Below are 18,149 nucleotides of genomic sequence, written 5' to 3'. Positions count from 1 at the left end.
TGTTGATCGTAATGGTGATTTTTGATATTGGACTTTGGTATCTCGTCCTCAACAAGTGCTCGTGAGATCCATAAGTGTTATGGAAAAGGAGGTGAGTGAGAGAAAGATAATACAAGCACCTGCAAATTCGTTTGAACATATAGTCCATTGTGTGTTAAACGGGGCAGAATGCGCGCGTGGGGTTGTGGCTGCAGCTGTGAGGCTCATCTTGATGGTGATGAGAGGTGAATAGGTTGACTGCGGCTGTGCGTGTCGTTCCGTCGTTTGGATCGATTGCAAGGAGTCAGCATGTTTATTGTATTGATCTTCTAGTATGAGACAGGGTACGTTTAGATGCAGATGCATAGTACCTCTGCTATCAGTGGGGATTTCCCCGCACTCTACTACCGATAGCCAGCTATCACTGTCCCCTCCCGCGGGAGCGTCCCACACCCCGTGGCAGCCTGAGGGTTGATAAGAAGATCCCTGGCATCTCCTCGTTCCAAGTGTCACGACTCTCACAACTCCTGACAATCATCAAACTACGTTGCTTTCACCATGCATTCCAAGATCGAAGAGCCACCGAAACTGGTGCTTTCCGGCACTCCAAGAGAAGTAGAGATCCTCCCCTTTCTATACCCCTCACCTCTATTGATAACCCACCCAGATCGGCTTCAGTCATGGCCAGCACCTCTTTTCTCAAATTCACAGCCAAATCTCCATCTACGGCGAGATGTTCCGCGTCAACTGCAATCTCTCCTGGGATGCTGTCCGTCTCGAGGCGGAGCAATTTAGCGCCACCATCCAGCGAGCCACGCCCCATCTTCATGAGGAAATGCAGGGGATCGCGGACGGTGCGGGAGTGAAGCTCCTTGATATCGTGGCCTTGAATTGTCGGAGTGAGATCACTTTTGGCAAGTTTACGGATGGATGTACGAGTCTTTCGTGGAAGAGAGGCGAGAATTCCCGGATTCTGGCTCAGAATTGGGATTTTACACCCCTGGTGCAGAAGAACTTGGCTTTTATGGAGATTATGCAGGTCGGAAAGCCGACTATTTACATGGTTGCTGAGGTGAGTCTACATTCTATATTGATGGAATCAGTAATTGACGGCATAGGCCGGAATCGTGGGCAAAATCGGGTTCAATAGCGCCTGCATCGGTACCTGTCTTAACGCCATTCGTGCACATCCATGTGTCGGCTCGAAATTGCCTATTCATGTTGCTCTGCGGCTATGTCTGGAGAGCAGCTCCGTTGGCGATGCAGTGCGAAAACTAGAGTCTCTGGGTGGAGTTGGATCCAGCCAGCATATCTTGATCGCAGATAGTACGAGCTCACTGGGCCTGGAACTCTCGCCGCTCGGGGATGTACATCTCCAGCCAGATGAGTATGGCATGGTTATACATACCAACCACTTCCTGGAGAATGTGTACGTCAATGAGCCACCGTGGTTGTCCGGGTCACCTGTTCGTCTGGCCCGCGCTCGCCAGTTGTCCCGCGAACTGATTGACAGTGGGGTGCTCGAGGAGGATTGTATCATTCCTCAGGTGTTTCGAGAGAGGGTCTTCTCCGATCTGTATAACGCTCCGCAGTCGGTCTGTGGCCAGGAGGATATGACGCGCCAGCAGATCGCGCGCACATGTACACTGTTCAACATTGTCATGCGTTTAGACCCAGCAAACCTTGGGGCAGAGGTGGTGGTTGGTCGGCCGGGGTCGGGAGAGGAGACTGCCGTTGTGAAGATGCCATGGCATTGAGGATATTCCTTGTGGATGGTGAGAGAGTGTGCAATATCTCAGTTGGATTGGTCCGATATACGGAAAGTAGAATGTGGCGGTCCTGACTTGTCACACACCCGATAATATTGTTCGTATCTACCACCAAGCCACTGAGTGAGCCATGGACCTCGAATTCGGCGTGGTAGACAATGGATAGAGAATCACTCGACAGGATCATTCCCTATGAACTTCACGCATTCTCTATATCTACAAGATTGATCGAACTTAACACCTTATGCAATTCTAGTGCTAGTAAACCCGACTCCTCATGCTCCACAATGCGTCTCAAAAATCAAAGCAACGAGATCTGTTTACTCCGTAGCTACTGGCGGGATCTTCACCGGAAATACCCTCGAAGCCGACTGACCAATTTGAAGATTTGATTCTGGCTTATGTCAGATGACAACACGAGTTATATTCTGCTTGATTTTCGGCATTTGAGCGGTGATGGCTGGGAGGGAATCCACAAGACGGAGCTCCGTCGGTGGCTGTGGTGGTTCGTTTCCGACCATACTCTCTGGGGTGAACCCTTCTTTGAAACAGAAATCACTCTCAACTGCAAGGAGAAGGTGAAAATATAGATGAGGGGAAATGCCGGATTCGGAGTTTGGTGTCTTGAAAAGGAAGATAAGGTTGAAGGAGGGAGGAGTCGTGTTTACAAGCCAGGCCCTTCTTACTGGCGGAGGTATAGAGAAGAAAGAGGAGAGGGGATGACTACTAGTAGGTAACTACCTACGACATGTGGGATGCTTATCACGTCCCACTGGATCCATGGATTCCTCTGCATAAGCATTCTAATCCCTCTCTCCCGATTGGTTCTGCGCGTATTCCCCACCTGATGAACAATCAGCGGTCCCGAATTCGTCATTCCCACGTCCCATATAAGACGGACTGTTATCGCGCTCGAGCTGCCTGCCACGGCCCACCGGACAATCGTGTAGATCCTCCACATCGAGTCGCCATGGCTTCCGCCACAGGTATTCCCCAGGAACACCCTGATACCGTCCAAGAGCGCGAGGATGCGCCTCTGTTGGGAACCCCGGGCAATGTGCCCCAGAAAGAGAGTGCTGCTATCTACCAGAACCTCTTTACAGGTGAGTTGCTGATCGGTGGGTGGTGCTTATCCGGCTAATATCTCATAGGCACCGCCAGCGCTGCCCAGGTCGGAATCTGGATGGTGAGGATTCCACCCATCCCATTTAATCTGTATACATTGCAAATGGAATCATTACTAAACTGCCCTTCAGCTTGCCATCCTCGTCTGGACTGGGATCTTGACGCATCCGTTGATCTTCTTCTCGTCTCATCCAGTAAGCTACCGCCAACACCATCATCACCACCATCAAAACTAATCTTCCAGCTCCTCAACTCCGCGGCGCTCCTCCTGCAAGTCCAAGCAGCCCTCATCCTGCAACCCACCACCACTCCGCACCAAAAGCGCCTGGGAACCATCATCCATTACGTCATCCAGACCATCAGCGTGCTCGCCTTCATCACCGCCTTCATCATCATCGAAATCAACAAGGGCGACCACGCTCGCTTCACCTCCCCGCACGGCGTGCTGGGTCTCATAACCTACATCGTCATTATCCTTCAGGCCCTCGGCGGCGTCGTGCAGTACCTCGTCCCTGTTCAGGTCCTGGGCAGTGTGGAGCGGGGAAAGAGCCTCTACAAGTACCATCGGAAGTCCGGATACGTGCTACTGCTCCTGGAGTTGGCGACCGTGGCGGCGGCAACGCAGACGACGTATAACCTGAACGTGCTGGCAATTCCGTTGTGGGGAGTGCTGGTGGCAGCGGTGCTGATTGTGGTGGGAGTGGGAGCCAGAATCAAGAAGCATAAGTTGGGGCTGTGAGATGTGACATTATTTATGATTATGATGGGTACGATGGCCTGGATTCGGGTCTTTGCACAATTGGTGGGATTCTCATGATAGGCACAGTTTGTATAGTGAGGTAGTGCACAGATGAGTAGCTGAACAAAGCACATTGGAGGATCTTTTGCAGGTTGATAAGAGACCAAATGCATCTGATTGATCGCAATGACCACAGATTATTATACTCCGTAGCAAGCAGTACATTGTTTTAATGCTTATTCGTATAGCCACTACTCCGTATCGAAAGACTAATCGAGCAAGTGGCTCCGGACGCCCAAACGGGAAAGGCGGCCGCGGAGCTTCTTCAACGTCCGCCATCGTCGCTTTTGCTTTGAACTTCTCTTCTTCTCTCACCTCCAATGGCGCCTCCCAGACCCCCCTACGTCTGCCTCAATTGCAGGCTGTTTGCCCGTCGGCCCTTCTCCTCGTCGGCCCGCCGACCGGACACCATCCGACCGGCGACGGCCCCCAAACCCACCCCCGACGTCAAGCACATCCGCCAAAACCCCGAGCTCTACTCTCAGAACTGCGTCGACCGCAACTATCCCGCCCACGCCCAATACCCTCTCAAGATCCAGCAGCTGTCCGATGAAGCGCGACGTCTCGACCAGGATCTCAAAACCCCGCGATCGCGCATCAAGGAATTGGAAAAGGCTATCGGCAAAATCGCCAGTGCTGCCAGCAATGGCTCCGAACCCAGCGAAGACCTGGCCTCCCTCCGCGCCGAAGCAACCCGCCTGAAAGATGAATCCAACGCCATGTCCACTCGCAAGACCACCTGTGCCGATGAAATCAACCGTCTGGCCCTGTCCCTCCCCAATCTCTCCTCCTCCCACACCCCCATCGGCGCCGACCCAATCCTGATCAACTACATCAACTTCGACCCCCAGTCACCCCCCGAGTGGGTGACTCGCCCCGACCCAGGTCGCTCGCACGTCACCATCGGCACCAACCTGGGACTTCTCGATTTCACTAGCTCCGCCATCACCACAGGCTGGGGCTGGTACTTCCTCACCAACGAGGGCGCCCTGCTGGAACAAGCCCTGGTCCAGTATGCCCTCAGCGTCGCTCGCCGCCACGGCTGGAAGCCCGTCTCCCCTCCCTCCCTCGTCTACTCCTACGTCGCTGAAGCCTGCGGCTTCCAGCCCCGCGACCAGCACAACGAGCAACAGATCTGGGCCATCGAGCAGACCGAGAAAGACAAATCCAAACCACAACGCTCCCTCGCCGCTACCGCCGAAATCCCCCTCGCCGCCATGCACGCCGGCCGCGACATTCCCGCCACCCAGCTACCCCTGCGTCTCGTGGGACCCAGCCGCTGCTACCGCGCCGAGGCGGGCTCTCGCGGCGTCGACACCAAGGGCCTGTACCGAGTGCACGAGTTCACCAAGGTCGAGATGTTCGCCTGGGCCGACAACCTCCCGGACACCAGCAAGGGTGGTGTCACGTCCGACGACCTCTTCGCGGAGCTCCTCTCCATCCAGACCGAGATCCTCACCGCCCTGAACCTCCCCTGCCGCGTGCTCGAAATGCCCTCAACCGACCTCGGCGCCAGTGCCAGCCGCAAACGCGACATCGAAGTCCTCTTCCCGTCGCGACTGCGCGCCACCGAGAAGAACAGCGCTCCGGATCTCGAATCCGGCTGGGGCGAGGTTACCTCCGCGTCCATCTGCACCGATTACCAGAGTCGTCGCCTGGGGACCCGCGTCCGCGGCGGTCCTGTCAAGGAATCCCGGTTCCCGCATACCGTGAACGGCACGGCCATGGCCGTTCCGCGCGTGCTCGCCGCTATCCTGGAGAACGGATGGGACGCGGACCGCGAAGTGGTGGTTATTCCGGAGGTGTTGAGGAATTATATGGGCGGGATGGAATCTATTGGAAAGAATTAATCTTTCGTAGATGTACGGATAGATGTATGACTAGTATGGTGAATAAATGAATGTATTCTACGTCTTTTACTCCCTAGCGACCTACTTGGTACCCAAACATACCCACTTTTCTCACCTCACCTCCTTCCATCACCATCACCCACATACGCTTGCTCTACCTCATACTCTCCTACCTGTGACTTATTACTAAATCGAGAAGGAGCATATAGAGGTCTACATAGTACTAAGTACAGTATAGTACAAAACGTAGTCCGGTCCTCTCTCTATCGAATGCCAATATCCAGTAATCAAACATCTACTTTACTGACATACACATTCATTATACCGATTCGTTTATGGATTATGATTCTATGTGCTGGATGGAGGGGACAATAAGCAAGGGAGAAAAAGGCGGATGTTTGAGGACATATGCACGCTACTAACTATTTATTCGTCTAGCGGAGTACTTACTAACCTAACTAGATGGCTGGTTCATGGGATGGGTAGTCAAAAGGGGCGAGTAGGTAGGGGAAGAAAGAGAAATGTTTCTCATGACATCGTGGACACATTCATATCGTATCAGGAACAGAACCCGGATCAAACAAGTGGTGGAAAAAAGCTGGAAACGAAACAGACATTCGTAAAACAGAACATGGAACAGATGTAACATGAAAGCCAAGAAAATTCAAACAATCGTAAGGTATCTTAAACCGTAAATACCAGGGTATCGAAGGCGTAATGCGTAAAAGGGTGTGTTATGTCGTTACTTCTTTGGGCCGAGGTCACTCCCAGGGAATATCCTCGTCTCCGACTTTCGTGCAGGTTAAATAGGGTAAGCCGCCCTCGCTGTATTCGCTGCCCTTGAGATCCAGTTCAAGAAAGTTGCGCATGAGCGGCTTGACGATTTCGCGGGCCAGCCGCTTGATCTCGTCCATCTTGCGCTCGAACCGTTTCAGAACTTCGCGCGTGTACAGCGACTCCGATGACGGCGTTGGGTGCACTTTGAGAAATCGTTTGAGCTCCTCATGTGGCAGATAGGCTTGGCTGCTGGAGGAGCCGATCAGACGGTACACGCGCGCCGGGGACCAGGGTGGTGCCGTGGTGGCGGGCTTGGAGCTAGAGTCCGTGGGTCGGTGGCTGGTCGACTGCGAGCCGCGACCGTTGTGGTTACTCGTGCTAGCATGCGCGTTCGACGAGCCATTCTTGAGAATAGGAGTCGGCGGCGGTGTGGTGCTGTCGACGAGCCATTGCCGGAAAAGAGAAACTGCCAGCCAGTCCAGGTATGCATTCGTCGGACTGACACGCTCCCCCCGTGAGGTCGTCAGGGTCAGCCGCAGGAGCTTCGAATCGATGCGCGCCTTCAGGTCTTCCAGGTCTTCCACCTTATCCTCGATGATGTCCAGCACGGCGTTCGGGAGCGGCGAGTACGGCCCGTTGCGCAGGTGCGGCAGTGCAGCCGGCCACTGTCCCACGACGTGGATGAGCGCCTCGGAGAAAATGACCCGGCTTCGCGCAAGATAGCCCAGCTTCAGGTAGCTGGGGGGATACTTGGCGATTTGCTTGAATAGTCGAGAGCCAAAGCCCAGGAGATGATGGTCCACTCGGGGTCCGGTCACAGGCAGCGCATCGTACATATCGGCCAGGTTAAGAAGGGCCCTACACTCTGAGTAGGCCGTCGCAATATTGACGCTGTTGATCGCAGGCGGATAGTTGTAGAACAAGCGGAAGAGGTTGTCGTAGTCGCGGATGATGGGGTCCGCCGGGGAGTTGGCCATACTGGCGCGGTTTGGCAGGTTCACCACTGACTGCATCCCGGCCAGGTTTGCCATGGACCGGACGAAGCCCGTTTGCGTGTTCGACGGCTTGGTCACGGACGGAGGGTATTGCCCAGCATCGTACCCAAAGGCGCTGGAAAAGCTTGGTGGCTGGCTCAACGATCAGCATCTGCATTATGAACCCCACAATGTCTCGGATATACCGACCTTTTGCACCAGAATTGGCTCCTCGTCCTCCGCCTTGTTCACCCAGTCCAATTCATATCTCCACCGTCTTTTCTCGATTGACCAAGCGGATCCTCCACTCTCCGACTGGGCGAGGGTAGACCCGTTTGACAACGAAGAGGTGTCTTCACTGATTCTCGACAGGACCCCCGTGTCCAAGTTCGGTGGCCGCGGAACAGATTGTCGCGACCACTCCTCGCGAGTGCTCGCCTCGAAGAACCCCGAACATTGCGCCAAGATCAGCCGATGAAGGAGATACCGGTGTTCCTGCCCCCCTGCGCGGATCACAATCTCGACATCGCCCGTGTGCGTGAAGATAGGAAAGTCGTTCTGGAGCTGGTGGGTGAGACCGCCATGGTGGGAGCGACTAGAACGGTGTCGCCGGCTGGAGTGAGAGTGACGCGACACGGACGAAGGAGCACTCTGGGGCGGCTGGGAACGATCAAGGACCTGAGCTTGGGAAACCATTTCGATGGGGATAACCGTAGTGGTGGGAGACTTGGTGGACATGGTCCTCAGGGGAAATGCGCGGTGACCAGACGGCAGCGAGTGCTGCAGTGTGCGGGCCGTCATTCAAGTCCAGCAACACGCGCCCCGATCGGAATTCGTCGACACGGCCAGAGAGGAATGTTTGGCCGCGAAAACGGCCAGCGGGTTTCGCAGCAGAGTGGAAGTGGCGGCGGATTCCCGGCTGTTGATCCCCGCGCGATAACAACACGGACCACCAGGGGAAAAGAAGGCGTCTGGAAGAGTTAAGATATAGGGCGAAGGGCCAGGAGACTTTGACTGAATGCGACAAGAATGCAGCCAAGGCGATAAGGGAAGATGCAGACTCCGACGGAGAGGTTACAGCCGACAAATAAACACGGGGTCCAAGAGCATGGTTTCACTCTGAGTCCGGGGAGAGTAACTGCGTGCAGCGAGAGAAAAGGCCACGGCAATAAGCCTGTCCACCGAGAGATCCACACAAGCACCCCGGGCGTGCCAGAACTCCGATGAGCGTTGAGACTGCGAGACTGCGAGCGACCGATGAGAGGAGAGACGAAAGAGATGAAAGAGTCAATTGCGAGCCTCGCACAACCCGCCCTGATTGGCTGTCGGGCTCGGTCCCTTCTTGGTTCAGCTGCTCACTGTCGGATGACTTCCGGCCCTTCTGTGCCCGGGCCCTGACTCCTCAGGCCCATCTCCTTCATCCGGATGTCCCAGTCACCCTGTTCTCTTCTCATTCATCGCCATCTCAACCATGAACCCATCGCTTCCGGCCCCGGAATTGAGGCATCCACCGCGTTCCGTACGGAGCGGTACCGCGCTAGCCCCATCCCGTTAGCGGGTCTCAGGGTGCTGACTCAGCTGCACCCCGCCAATCCCCGAGCTTCTCTGCGATCCTCGTTTCGCGGCGCAGTCTCATCATCTTCTCCTTCCATTTCCTTTCCCCTCTGCATCCCTTCTTCTCTTATTTCTCGGATCGGGCCATCGTGCACTTCATCCAGTGTGAAGCTTCAAGTGACTTGGATTGGGCTGGTCTCCCCCATGTTGGATGAAGCTCCTCCCTCCACACTGGCCGTGTCGTAACACACCCCAATGATGGCGAGTGTCATGCTTGGATACTCGTCTCGAGCCGCCTGCATCGAATTGCGATTCCCCCACCCGCCAGAACAGTGACTCGCTCGTCTGTACCGAGGCCCGGAGTTATGTCGAAGGGCTGCTATACCTGTCGCCGCCGCCGCATCATCTGCGATAACGGTCTCCCAACTTGCCGCAAGTGCCGCGATGCGGGGAAGGAATGTCTGGGGTACCAGAAACCCCTCGTGTGGGTGAAGGGGGGCGTGGCAAGTCGGGGCAAGATGATGGGTCGCAGCTTTAATGATGTGATGCAAACTCCAGACAACAGGCGTGACGACTCGAGCTCCGTCTCCAGCAACGCGTCGCCGCCGTCGGCTGCCGATTCGCCCAGTCAGATGGGCCCCGATTTGTCCATCGACATCAGCCTGTGTGCGCCCCCGAACGTATCGGGCATCCAGGGGATCCTGGATTCCACACAGTCGGAGGATTATGACAATCAAGTTTCCCTGCAAAGAGCTGGATCGATCCCCGCACCGTGGGGTCTGGTGGATCCGTTGTTCAAGGACCTAAGTCAGCTGTCGAGATACTACATCCTTCATTGTAGGTTGCCAGGTTTTCCGTCGACGTGATCCCTGTCTAACCATGCCAAAGTTAACCAGAACCTCGCCAACTACCTGACACTCTACTCCGATGCCCGGAATCCGTTCCGTGATCTCATTCCCCTGGTTGGCGACTCTCCTCTCCTCTCCCACGTCCTCGCTGCTACCGGCGCCTTGCATTCCGCGATCCTAGCCAGCGGTGACTTCTCGCTCGCCCCATGGCTGTCGGAAGGTTCACCTGCACCGGGTCCATCAATGTCCCCCGAACATGTCGAGAAGGCTGTGATCAATTCCATGTCCCGGCGCCCGGCTTCCAAGGTCTACGAGCACTTTCTTGGGCTCAAACAGCGCGCACTACAACAACTATCGAGCGATATCCAAGACCCTGTTCTGCGCAACGACAACCGAACCCTGGCAGCGATCATGGTTTTGGCTCTCATGGATGCTATCGAGTCAGGAGACGGCGCATGGAAATACCATCTGGAGGGGGCCAAAAAGCTTCTAAAAGATCGACAGGACCTACGGACCTGCAACCCGGCCCAACACATTATCAAATGGCTAGAAGATTTCGCTGTCGACGGCTTTCTCATGTAAGCTCTATCCCATCTCCCAAGTGCCTGCTCATACTCACGCCCCACACCTCAGCATCCAACTCATGGGATCCACCCTCGCTCGCCCCGGGTCTCTCACCAGACCCTTCTACACCTCCAGCATGGGCCCCGCCATGCTCAAACGCCTCGAAGAAACATCCTGGGTTGGCTGCCCGGCTTATCTTCTCGAGGTCATCTTCCTCATCCACGCGGGACTCTATTTTGACCCGGACGTCGACCCCAACTCCCAACCCACCATGATCTTCTCCTCTGGCTTCCTCCCCGAAAATTCGAATCCGCTTCAATCCCCGGGCGCTCTCCTCCAACACATCCAAGCCTTCGACCCCGCCGCCTGGGCTGAATCCATGCAAAGCTGCTGGTACCTCGCGGATCTCTCCATGCGCACTGCCCTGGCAGCCGTCTACAAAGGCGCTGTCTACCTCTACGCCAGTCGCGTCCTCTCTCGTCCGCGGCCGGGTGCTACCACCATCCCCAACCACTTTGGACTCGCCTCCGATCATGCCCTGGTTGCCGACCTGACCATCCGCCAGATCGCTCTCATCCCCATCGCAGATCCCCACTTCAAATGTCTCATCTGGCCCACTTTCATCGCGGGTGCGGAATGCAGAGACCCGTCCCAGCGGCCATTCTTACTCGACAAGCTCCGCGCCTTATACTACGACATTACCAGCGTGAATGTCCGCAACGCGGCATGGGTATTGAGCGTGATGTGGCAGAAACAGGACCAGAAAAAGGCCGAGAAACGCAGCACCCATGCTAATACCGAGGGTGGTACTTCTTGGCAATCACACTCCCCGTCCACCACCACCACCAATAGCGACCACACTCATGATGACGATGTTAACGACAACGAAGACGACTTCGACTGGATCCAAGAGTTGGACGAATCCCGAATCGACTGGCTATTCATATAGACCCTCTCTTCTTCTTATTCTATTTCGATGGACATATTCATGATTCTTCTACATTATAGTATATATCTAGATAATGATTAATTTACGGTGCTCTATTGAAGACGCCTCGGAAAGTAGTATGAGCATACAAAACCCTCTTCAAGAAGCCGGCTGTCGGAGGTTGACCATCTCAAGCGTTCTGGTCTTTTGACATCGTAATGTTGATTGTGGTAAGGATATTGAATATGAGGCTTATTTCAACATTGCTGAGGTGGTCTATAGAATTGACAAGGCTTAATCAAGGCTGGGGGCATCTTGAAATGGAAACCACTTATTCATAACAAATAAAATCAGCCCTTCTTGGAACATAATCAAGACCCCAACTACATACCAAGCACTAAGTCAGAATATCACTGAATCAAATCACTTATCAGGCCTTTCATCAGGACCGGACAAAGACACCAGGGTTAACATGGTAATACCTTACATTAAGTTAGAACTCCATATTACTAAAGACAACCCACATCATGGCGCCCTCCAGCGGCAAGGGATCAAGAATCTTTTCAACATATGCCGGCCAGTCGTCAATCCACTGCAATAGGGGAAAGATATGAGCGTATTCCCAATATGAAGGATACCATCCAGCTGATTCCCAGTCCACAAGAGCAGCTACTTCATACTCTTCTTCATTTGTAACAGAATTAACGATCTTTCGGACAAGAACATTCTCTCTGTGGAGATCTCCGTGGGTGAACATAGGCGGATGATTGTGAAGTGCTAATGGAAGATGGCGAATAAAATAATCAGAGAAAACACTGTGATTATTTGATTCGCTCCATATATTTTTTGAGCGAAGTGCGATGGCTTTTCCAAATTCTTCTTCCGTCTGAAAAGGACCAGTAATAATAGGGTCTTTCTCACGAGAAAAGAAATACCTATGGGGGACGGGTCCTTGGTTGACACTGCCGTAAAATCCAGGCGATGGTAGCGCCCTCATTTGATTGAAGATACATCGCAATTGTTCAACAATCGAATATTTATTTGCCTCAGTGAGCGAAGGCCACGCCATCCCTAGAGAAATGCCGGGAATATATTCCATGACGATATACAGGATATCCTGATCGCGGTACAGGGTATCCTGATCGCGGTACATGGCATAGAGCCGTGGTACTGCAATGTTGAGCCGTTTTTCAACAAAAAGTAGAGCATATCCCTCATTTTCAGTCACAAGTGGGCCATATTTCACAACGAATTTGTCTCTGATTACGACCAAGCGCCCACCATAATCTGATCTCTTGGGGAGGGTTCGTGTTGCCTGTGCAATCTCATTCTGATCAGGAAGAGGCCCTGGCAATTCACCGGTGTCCCGATAATAAGGAAGGGAGAATGGCATAGTTGGAAGGGCGACGTCTCACTGAATGGAACAGTTGATGGCAAGTTGAGAATTGCGGTCGGTTGGTCGGTTGGTTGGTCGAACGACCGTGGTTCACCGCCTAAGCTTGTGACCCACCATCCCTGACTGGGGCAAAGGCCGCCAAGCAAGTGAAGGGGAAATATTCTGCCTCCACTGCATATATACATATACAGACTTCCTGACCGTCCGCTGGCTTACCTACGCTGGCTGAACCTGCGCTTCGGTGGCGGAGACGCTCCGAGTGCACGGGCCTGTCAAATTTGTACTAGTCCCAAAGAGGAAGCCTTGCCAAGCACAGACTCTCATATTGCGAAAAGCAAGCCACGCGCTTATAGCTCAATCATTTGCGTCAACCGTAGCCAGTGCATGTGCAAAGAAAAACAATCCACCTTCCATTCCGGCCCTGTTGGGAATTGTCTGGAATCTATTCCCCGTACTGAGATTTGATCACAAGACTTGTGGTTATACTTCTTGGCTTCAGGTTAGTTATCGCAGTTTAAACAGGTCAGTGACAGTTCATCATAAATGAGCTTACAGGATCAAGGGAACATCCATTTTTGAAACAAATTTTTAAGCTAGTCTGGCCTTGTGTCAAAAGTATCAGTTGCTGGAGACCCAATGATTCAGTTCATTGGCCGCTTAGGCAACTTACTCAATTGTGTTCCTGTTCTGCCGATCCGAGACCGGATCAGTGTAGCGCCACCAGTCGGGGTATCTTCACCGATCAGTTTTGGTCCGTCTTATCGGTACCCGAACATTGTATGTTACTGTACTGTGTTATTCAAGGTCCAGCGCGTTAATATGATTAAACTTGAGGAGGCAAGAATGGGTGGGAGAGGGCAATTCTTGCAGACTGGGAGAAATTAGCTGCCCAACTTTCTCCCACCTTGAGATGGGAGTACAGTATACACAGTGATTGAGTTAGCTAAAGTTAGCGCAGCACGACCATGTGGGTCGTTCTTACAGCGGTTCCAATGTGTTCAACTCATCTCTATTTCAAGATTTTGCACTTTTTAGAGGGGCCTCAAGATCTTGCTTATGATTAATCGTCGACAAGAATCCCAGGGATGTTATGTCACATGTTTATGGCCAAGTACGCCACAGCACGGCCACCGAACCTGCAAATGCAACAAACACTAGGCTTCTTCGAGGCTTATGCAAGTTTATGAGGCACAGCCCCCCGCACCTAGTGATTTCCGCGCGTGCACATTCTTACCCCATCTCCTACGGACTCTTGGTTCGACGCAGCTATGCCAGTAAAACAGCCCGAAAGGCTCAAGGCCAGTGATTATACAGTCGGAATAATATGCTGCTCGCCAGCTGCTCTGGCGGCTTGCAAATTCATCCCCCGGCACTTTACCTATGAATTACTATAATAAGGACGGGATACTATTTGACAGGAACATCACTGTGCATGATGGGAGAAGAGAAAGAACACAAGGAAAGCGGCAGGGAAGAGGCAGCACACAGAATGGGGTAGGGGTAATCGGATTCAACTCCCAAGACGCTCAATATAACAACCCGAATGATATGATATAACAAACACAAAATCCCCAATAGCATGGAAGGTGGCGATGGTGAAGGTATACCCGGCTTTCGAAAGAAGAATGTACTGTATCGCGCTCTGTCCCAGACATGGAGATCTGGGCAACATCCAGACTGTTTATCGCAAACACGCGCAGGATATATATCGCATGAGAATAAGAATGGAAAATAGAAAGAGTAGATTGAAGAAAGTGGAGAAGGAAAAGAACAGATAAATGGAAAGCCAGATGAGGGATATATGCATACTCCTTCCCATCTAAATGCAGCAATCTCAACAGAAACACGCTCATCATTGCAAAGATGCAAGGCCAAAGCAACAAGCAAGCCACGTCACAAAGGAAAAGTTCTTACAAGAGATGCCAAGCGTACAAAGGAAACAAGCAAGTCGCCGGCTGAAGTTCATGACTGAATCCCGGTGATAAGAATAATAGCTTAAAGAATAGTCCAAAGCAAGACCTGCCAGCCGCAGGTATGGTAGAAAGTATCGCCAATCACACACGCAGGAAACTCTCAGGGATATCAAGCAAAAGACGGGGACAAGATATGTTCCAAGTACAATGAAGAGATTTTGGTGCGACCCTGCGCAGCGGACAATGTTCCGGACTGGGGGATGAGAGTCCGGGGAGCGGGAGAATAAGACAGGGGAGGAGGGTGAGAGAGATGAGAGTATGTGGTGAGCTTAAAAAACTGCGGCCAGGCCGTTCTTGGAATGACGCCTGCTAAAGCGCTTCTTCCCTTTCACCGACTCGGTGTCGGTGTTTTGGTGCTTGACAAGAGTGGCTCGTCCCGAGGGGGCGCTTTCGTTCTGGATCTCGGAGCTCCGGTCCAGCGTGTTGGCGTGGCTCGACAACCCGGATGATAGGTCCCGGAAGGCATCATCGGAATACGAGCCATTCCCCTGTTGGGAGAGAGCCATTTCCCGGGCCCGGTCGAGGTTGTCTATCCACTCCTGCACCGACAAAGCGGACGTCCCTACGTTGCCGGAAGCAGGCTTGGGATCCTCGAACACGAAGTGCTTGTCACGCTGAATGCCTGAAGGTTAGCAGCCATTCGTCCAATTCAATCAGGAAACAATCTCGTACCGTGTCCACAATCCAGCAGGAGAACCCTTTCGAGTCCGTCGAGGTCCGATATGAGGTGCCCGGCGCCAGGAGGGAAAGCTCCAGCTTCGCCTTCTTTTCGTCTCCTCCAGCCGCTGCCATGATGATCCGTCCGGACGAAGTGACCATCACCAATCGCTGCCGCTTCTTCGTCGTGCTGCCGCCAAAGAAGCGGGAGAATTTCCGGGGGGCTTCGTACTCGCCCCCATGCCGGGAAACGGGGCTGTGGGCTGCTGGAGATGATAGAACCACTAGGTTACCCAGCTTCAAAATTCGTTCGTTGTTCTTGGTCAATACCGGGGACCATTCGATGTCCAGTTGACTCGGAGCGGGCAATTCGGTCACCAGTCGGGGCACCACACGGGAGCTGGCATTGGGGCCTGAAGCGGCCGGATTGACACTCGCAGGATAGCCCTCACCATTACCTCCGCCACCGTTTAGTTTGATGGGCTCGCGAGGGGGTGCAACATACGATTTGAGACGAGGCGCCTTGCGCTTCCACAACTCCGGACCCCATGCGATTCCCTGGAAGAACTCATGGTTCTTGATATGCTCGATTGGCAGCCGACGGGCTGGATCCAAAACCAAGAGCCGCTCAACGAGATCGCGAGCTACGGCAGGAAAGCCGACAGGGAACTCATATTCCAGCCCAACAATTTTCTGGAACGTCTGGTACTCGTTTCCAGCTTTGAAAGGGGGCCGGCCAGCTAGGAGCTGGAAGATGATGCAGCCAAATGCCCAAAGATCACTTGCTTTGCAAGCGTTCTTATCGGTCAGGAGCTCGGGGCTCACATATTCCGCCGTGCCAACAAACGAGCTGGCGCGTTCCTCCTCCGGGATTTCGGAGGAGTCGAGCGGCGGCATCCCGCTCGAGTTTTGGGGTTTCCGTGGGCCTTTGAGGATCTTGGCCGTTCCGAAATCGGTAATTTTGATGTGCATTTGGCTGTCGAGGAGGACATTTTCCGGCTTGAGATCCCGATGAATGACACCGCGTCTATGCATGTAGTCTATCGTGTCTAAGATCTGAGCACCGTAGAACCGTGTACACTCTTCGTCAAAAGTGGTCATGCGCTTCAACACGCCCAGCAACTCGCCTCCCTTGCAGAGATCCAGCACAAAATACAACGAACGCTCATCCTGGAACGTGTAATACAGTCGGACAATGCCAGGGTGTTCGGTAAGTCGGTTGAGCGTGTCCTTTTCGATATTCACGTATTTCACCTTCTTCTCTTTGATGATGTGTCGCTTGTCGAGGATCTTGATGGCATATTCCTTCAAGGTTTGCCGATCGGTTCCGAGCACGACCGTACTGTAGGAGCCTTCACCAAGCGTGTGAGCAAACGAAAAATCCCGAACCCCCTTTTTGATGTATCGCGCGACCGGCTTTCCGTTGGCATCGATCTCTTGCCTTACCGCGACCGCTGCACCGCGGTCATGCCAGTCCTCGCTACTCGAGCTGGGCCCGTTCTCCATTGCATACGGAGATCCCCCCATTTGTGAGGCCCCTCCACCCCGCGCGTGAGCCCGTGAGGGCTGACGCATGAGCATCTGTCCGTTTGTTGGCGGCAATTGCGCGGTTCGATACGAGCGATCATTGTGATTGTTGTCGCGGACGGGGACTCCGGCCTGGAAGGCTGCGGAGCCACCGCGAGATTCCGCACGTGCTTGGTTTTCGGAGGCGGACGAGGCGGCGGAGTCAGTACGAATACGATAGGAACCCTCCCGAGCGGCTGCCAGGGTCGATGTGGATCCATTCGCGTAAAAGGACGACATAGGCCGTGAAGGCTGGGGAGCAGGATGTGGTTGCTGAGACGCGTAAGGAGGGTACTGCGGATTCGGTTGTTGCGGGAGGTCCGAGTATGGATTGTAGATGGAACTCCGATTGTCTCGCGGTTTGGATGCGGGTTCGACCGAGCCGGAAGTAAGGGTGTCTTGAAGATCGGTATGTGAGGGGAGATCGGGCAGTCTGGGAGGAGTTGTAGATAGGGCACTGCCTGGTCGTTCGGAGACCGTCTGTTCGCGCACCAGGTCGGAATCTGCTACGTCGGTAGCACCCGCGGCCGGAGTTGTTGGATCCTCAGAAGAATGCAAGGACGAGTCATCGGGGTTTGCGATGCGTAGTCCTCCTAAGGACTGGGACAGGCTGAGATCCCCATCCATGATGGGCAGCAGTGGGTTTGGGAAGAGACCAAGCCTTCAGGGCCAGAATGGGGGGTTGGGTTTCAAAGGGGGTTTGCGGGCGGAAGATGGTGAGGAGAGCGAGATTTGGGGGGGGGGGGGAGAGGGGGAGAAGGAGGAGGACGAATGGCTGACCTGGCAAGGCACCACCGTGGCACCAAGCAGACGGTCGAGATGGGGAAGGAAAAAGAAGCCAAAGAAAACGAACGAGCGGGCAGCGAGGTAGGGGAAGAATGGGGGGGAAGCTGAGGAGGAAAAGGAGCTTGGCCGATGGGATGAATAGAGGGGTGTGTTGCCGACGGACTATGGCGGCGGTCGGAGGAGCAGCGGATGATGCATGGTACAGCCAGACACAACCCAAGGCGGAGTCGAGGGGGTCGCTGAAACACACCCAACGCAGGACGGGGACGGGGACGGGGGAAAACAGCGAACAGGTAGAATGAAGAAACGAGAGGTCAACAGTCGATCAAAAAGGGAGGGAAAGGGGAAAAGGAGAGTTGAGAAGGAGGAACGATAGGAAAAGGGATAAAGGGGAAACTGGTGGTGATGGTGGTGGTCGTGGTCGTGAGGAGAGTGAGGAAGACGGAGAAGAGAGAAGAGGAAGAGAAGAGGGAAAAGCGGAAGATCCAAGCAGCAGTCGCAGCCTCAGGAATAATTCTGGCTGCCCACTGCGAGTCTGATTTTATTTTTATCCCTCCATGGCTCTCTGCCCGCAACGACGAAACATCGTGTCATGAAATCGGGT

General features: G+C 53.7%; 7 protein-coding genes across 7 annotated transcripts; 4 read left to right on the top strand and 3 right to left on the bottom strand.

The window, feature by feature from the left end:
• Positions 1-456: 456 nt before the first annotated feature.
• On the top strand, positions 457-1,937 carry BO80DRAFT_388100 (putative acyl-CoA:6-aminopenicillanic-acid-acyltransferase). The gene is made up of 3 exons (XM_025717073.1): positions 457-594; positions 647-1,051; positions 1,098-1,937. The coding sequence occupies exons 1-3, from the start codon at positions 538-540 to the stop codon at positions 1,734-1,736; spliced, it is 1,101 nt and encodes a 366-aa protein (XP_025572636.1). The 5' UTR covers positions 457-537; the 3' UTR covers positions 1,737-1,937.
• Positions 1,938-2,579: 642 nt separating this feature from the next.
• Positions 2,580-3,776, top strand: BO80DRAFT_427608 (cytochrome b561 domain-containing protein). The gene is made up of 4 exons (XM_025720052.1): positions 2,580-2,851; positions 2,900-2,934; positions 3,005-3,067; positions 3,118-3,776. The coding sequence occupies exons 1-4, from the start codon at positions 2,719-2,721 to the stop codon at positions 3,610-3,612; spliced, it is 726 nt and encodes a 241-aa protein (XP_025572635.1). The 5' UTR covers positions 2,580-2,718; the 3' UTR covers positions 3,613-3,776.
• A 208-nt stretch (positions 3,777-3,984) lies between these two features.
• BO80DRAFT_427607 (putative serine--tRNA ligase DIA4) lies at positions 3,985-5,579 on the top strand. The gene has a single exon (XM_025720051.1). The coding sequence runs from the start codon at positions 3,993-3,995 to the stop codon at positions 5,520-5,522; it is 1,530 nt and encodes a 509-aa protein (XP_025572634.1). The 5' UTR covers positions 3,985-3,992; the 3' UTR covers positions 5,523-5,579.
• Positions 5,580-6,283: 704 nt separating this feature from the next.
• Positions 6,284-8,011, bottom strand: BO80DRAFT_447665 (uncharacterized protein; the record flags this gene model as incomplete). The annotated part of the gene is made up of 2 exons (XM_025721618.1): positions 6,284-7,426; positions 7,484-8,011. 2 exons carry the CDS (start codon positions 8,009-8,011, stop codon positions 6,284-6,286), a joined length of 1,671 nt encoding a protein of 556 aa, XP_025572633.1.
• A 736-nt stretch (positions 8,012-8,747) lies between these two features.
• On the top strand, positions 8,748-11,373 carry BO80DRAFT_427605 (Zn(II)2Cys6 transcription factor). The gene is made up of 3 exons (XM_025720050.1): positions 8,748-9,664; positions 9,716-10,253; positions 10,309-11,373. Exons 1-3 carry the CDS (start codon positions 9,193-9,195, stop codon positions 11,186-11,188), a joined length of 1,890 nt encoding a protein of 629 aa, XP_025572632.1. The 5' UTR covers positions 8,748-9,192; the 3' UTR covers positions 11,189-11,373.
• Positions 11,374-11,660: 287 nt separating this feature from the next.
• On the bottom strand, positions 11,661-12,760 carry BO80DRAFT_413088 (aminoglycoside phosphotransferase family protein; the record flags this gene model as incomplete). Its single annotated transcript, XM_025718041.1, is given in 3 exon segments — positions 11,661-12,079; positions 12,103-12,159; positions 12,179-12,760. 3 exon segments carry the CDS (start codon positions 12,558-12,560, stop codon positions 11,661-11,663), a joined length of 858 nt encoding a protein of 285 aa, XP_025572631.1. The 5' UTR covers positions 12,561-12,760.
• A 1,852-nt stretch (positions 12,761-14,612) lies between these two features.
• BO80DRAFT_166288 (PDPK1 family serine/threonine-protein kinase) lies at positions 14,613-17,511 on the bottom strand. Its single transcript, XM_025713910.1, has 2 exons — positions 15,209-17,511; positions 14,613-15,150 (listed from the first exon to the last, which is right to left on the bottom strand). Exons 1-2 carry the CDS (start codon positions 17,384-17,386, stop codon positions 14,806-14,808), a joined length of 2,523 nt encoding a protein of 840 aa, XP_025572630.1. The 5' UTR covers positions 17,387-17,511; the 3' UTR covers positions 14,613-14,805.
• Positions 17,512-18,149: the final 638 nt, after the last annotated feature.

The sequence above is a fragment of the Aspergillus ibericus genome (genome assembly GCF_003184845.1).
Source record: "Aspergillus ibericus CBS 121593 unplaced genomic scaffold BO80scaffold_37, whole genome shotgun sequence".
NCBI classification, from domain to species: Eukaryota; Fungi; Ascomycota; class Eurotiomycetes; order Eurotiales; family Aspergillaceae; genus Aspergillus; species Aspergillus ibericus.
This window is presented reverse-complemented; position numbering and strand designations above follow the sequence as displayed.

What these genes read in the sequence shown, in the direction of transcription:
- BO80DRAFT_388100 (XM_025717073.1), top strand. Translation starts at nt 538, where the DNA reads ATGCATTCCAAGATCGAAGAGCCACCGAAACTGGTGCTTTCCGGCACT. An exon ending in TTTCCGGCACTCCAAGAGAA is followed by an intron (nt 595 to 646) that starts GTAGAGATCCTC and finishes TAACCCACCCAG; the next exon opens with ATCGGCTTCAGTCATGGCCA. An exon ending in CTATTTACATGGTTGCTGAG is followed by an intron (nt 1,052 to 1,097) that starts GTGAGTCTACAT and finishes TTGACGGCATAG; the next exon opens with GCCGGAATCGTGGGCAAAAT.
- BO80DRAFT_427608 (XM_025720052.1), top strand. Translation starts at nt 2,719, where the DNA reads ATGGCTTCCGCCACAGGTATTCCCCAGGAACACCCTGATACCGTCCAA. An exon ending in CCCAGGTCGGAATCTGGATG is followed by an intron (nt 2,935 to 3,004) that starts GTGAGGATTCCA and finishes ACTGCCCTTCAG; the next exon opens with CTTGCCATCCTCGTCTGGAC. An exon ending in TCTTCTTCTCGTCTCATCCA is followed by an intron (nt 3,068 to 3,117) that starts GTAAGCTACCGC and finishes CTAATCTTCCAG; the next exon opens with CTCCTCAACTCCGCGGCGCT.
- BO80DRAFT_427607 (XM_025720051.1), top strand. Translation starts at nt 3,993, where the DNA reads ATGGCGCCTCCCAGACCCCCCTACGTCTGCCTCAATTGCAGGCTGTTT.
- BO80DRAFT_427605 (XM_025720050.1), top strand. Translation starts at nt 9,193, where the DNA reads ATGTCGAAGGGCTGCTATACCTGTCGCCGCCGCCGCATCATCTGCGAT. An exon ending in GAGATACTACATCCTTCATT is followed by an intron (nt 9,665 to 9,715) that starts GTAGGTTGCCAG and finishes ACCATGCCAAAG; the next exon opens with TTAACCAGAACCTCGCCAAC. An exon ending in GCTGTCGACGGCTTTCTCAT is followed by an intron (nt 10,254 to 10,308) that starts GTAAGCTCTATC and finishes CCCACACCTCAG; the next exon opens with CATCCAACTCATGGGATCCA.
- BO80DRAFT_166288 (XM_025713910.1), bottom strand. Translation starts at nt 17,386, where the DNA reads ATGGATGGGGATCTCAGCCTGTCCCAGTCCTTAGGAGGACTACGCATC. An exon ending in CCTGCTGGATTGTGGACACG is followed by an intron (nt 15,151 to 15,208) that starts GTACGAGATTGT and finishes TCAGGCATTCAG; the next exon opens with CGTGACAAGCACTTCGTGTT.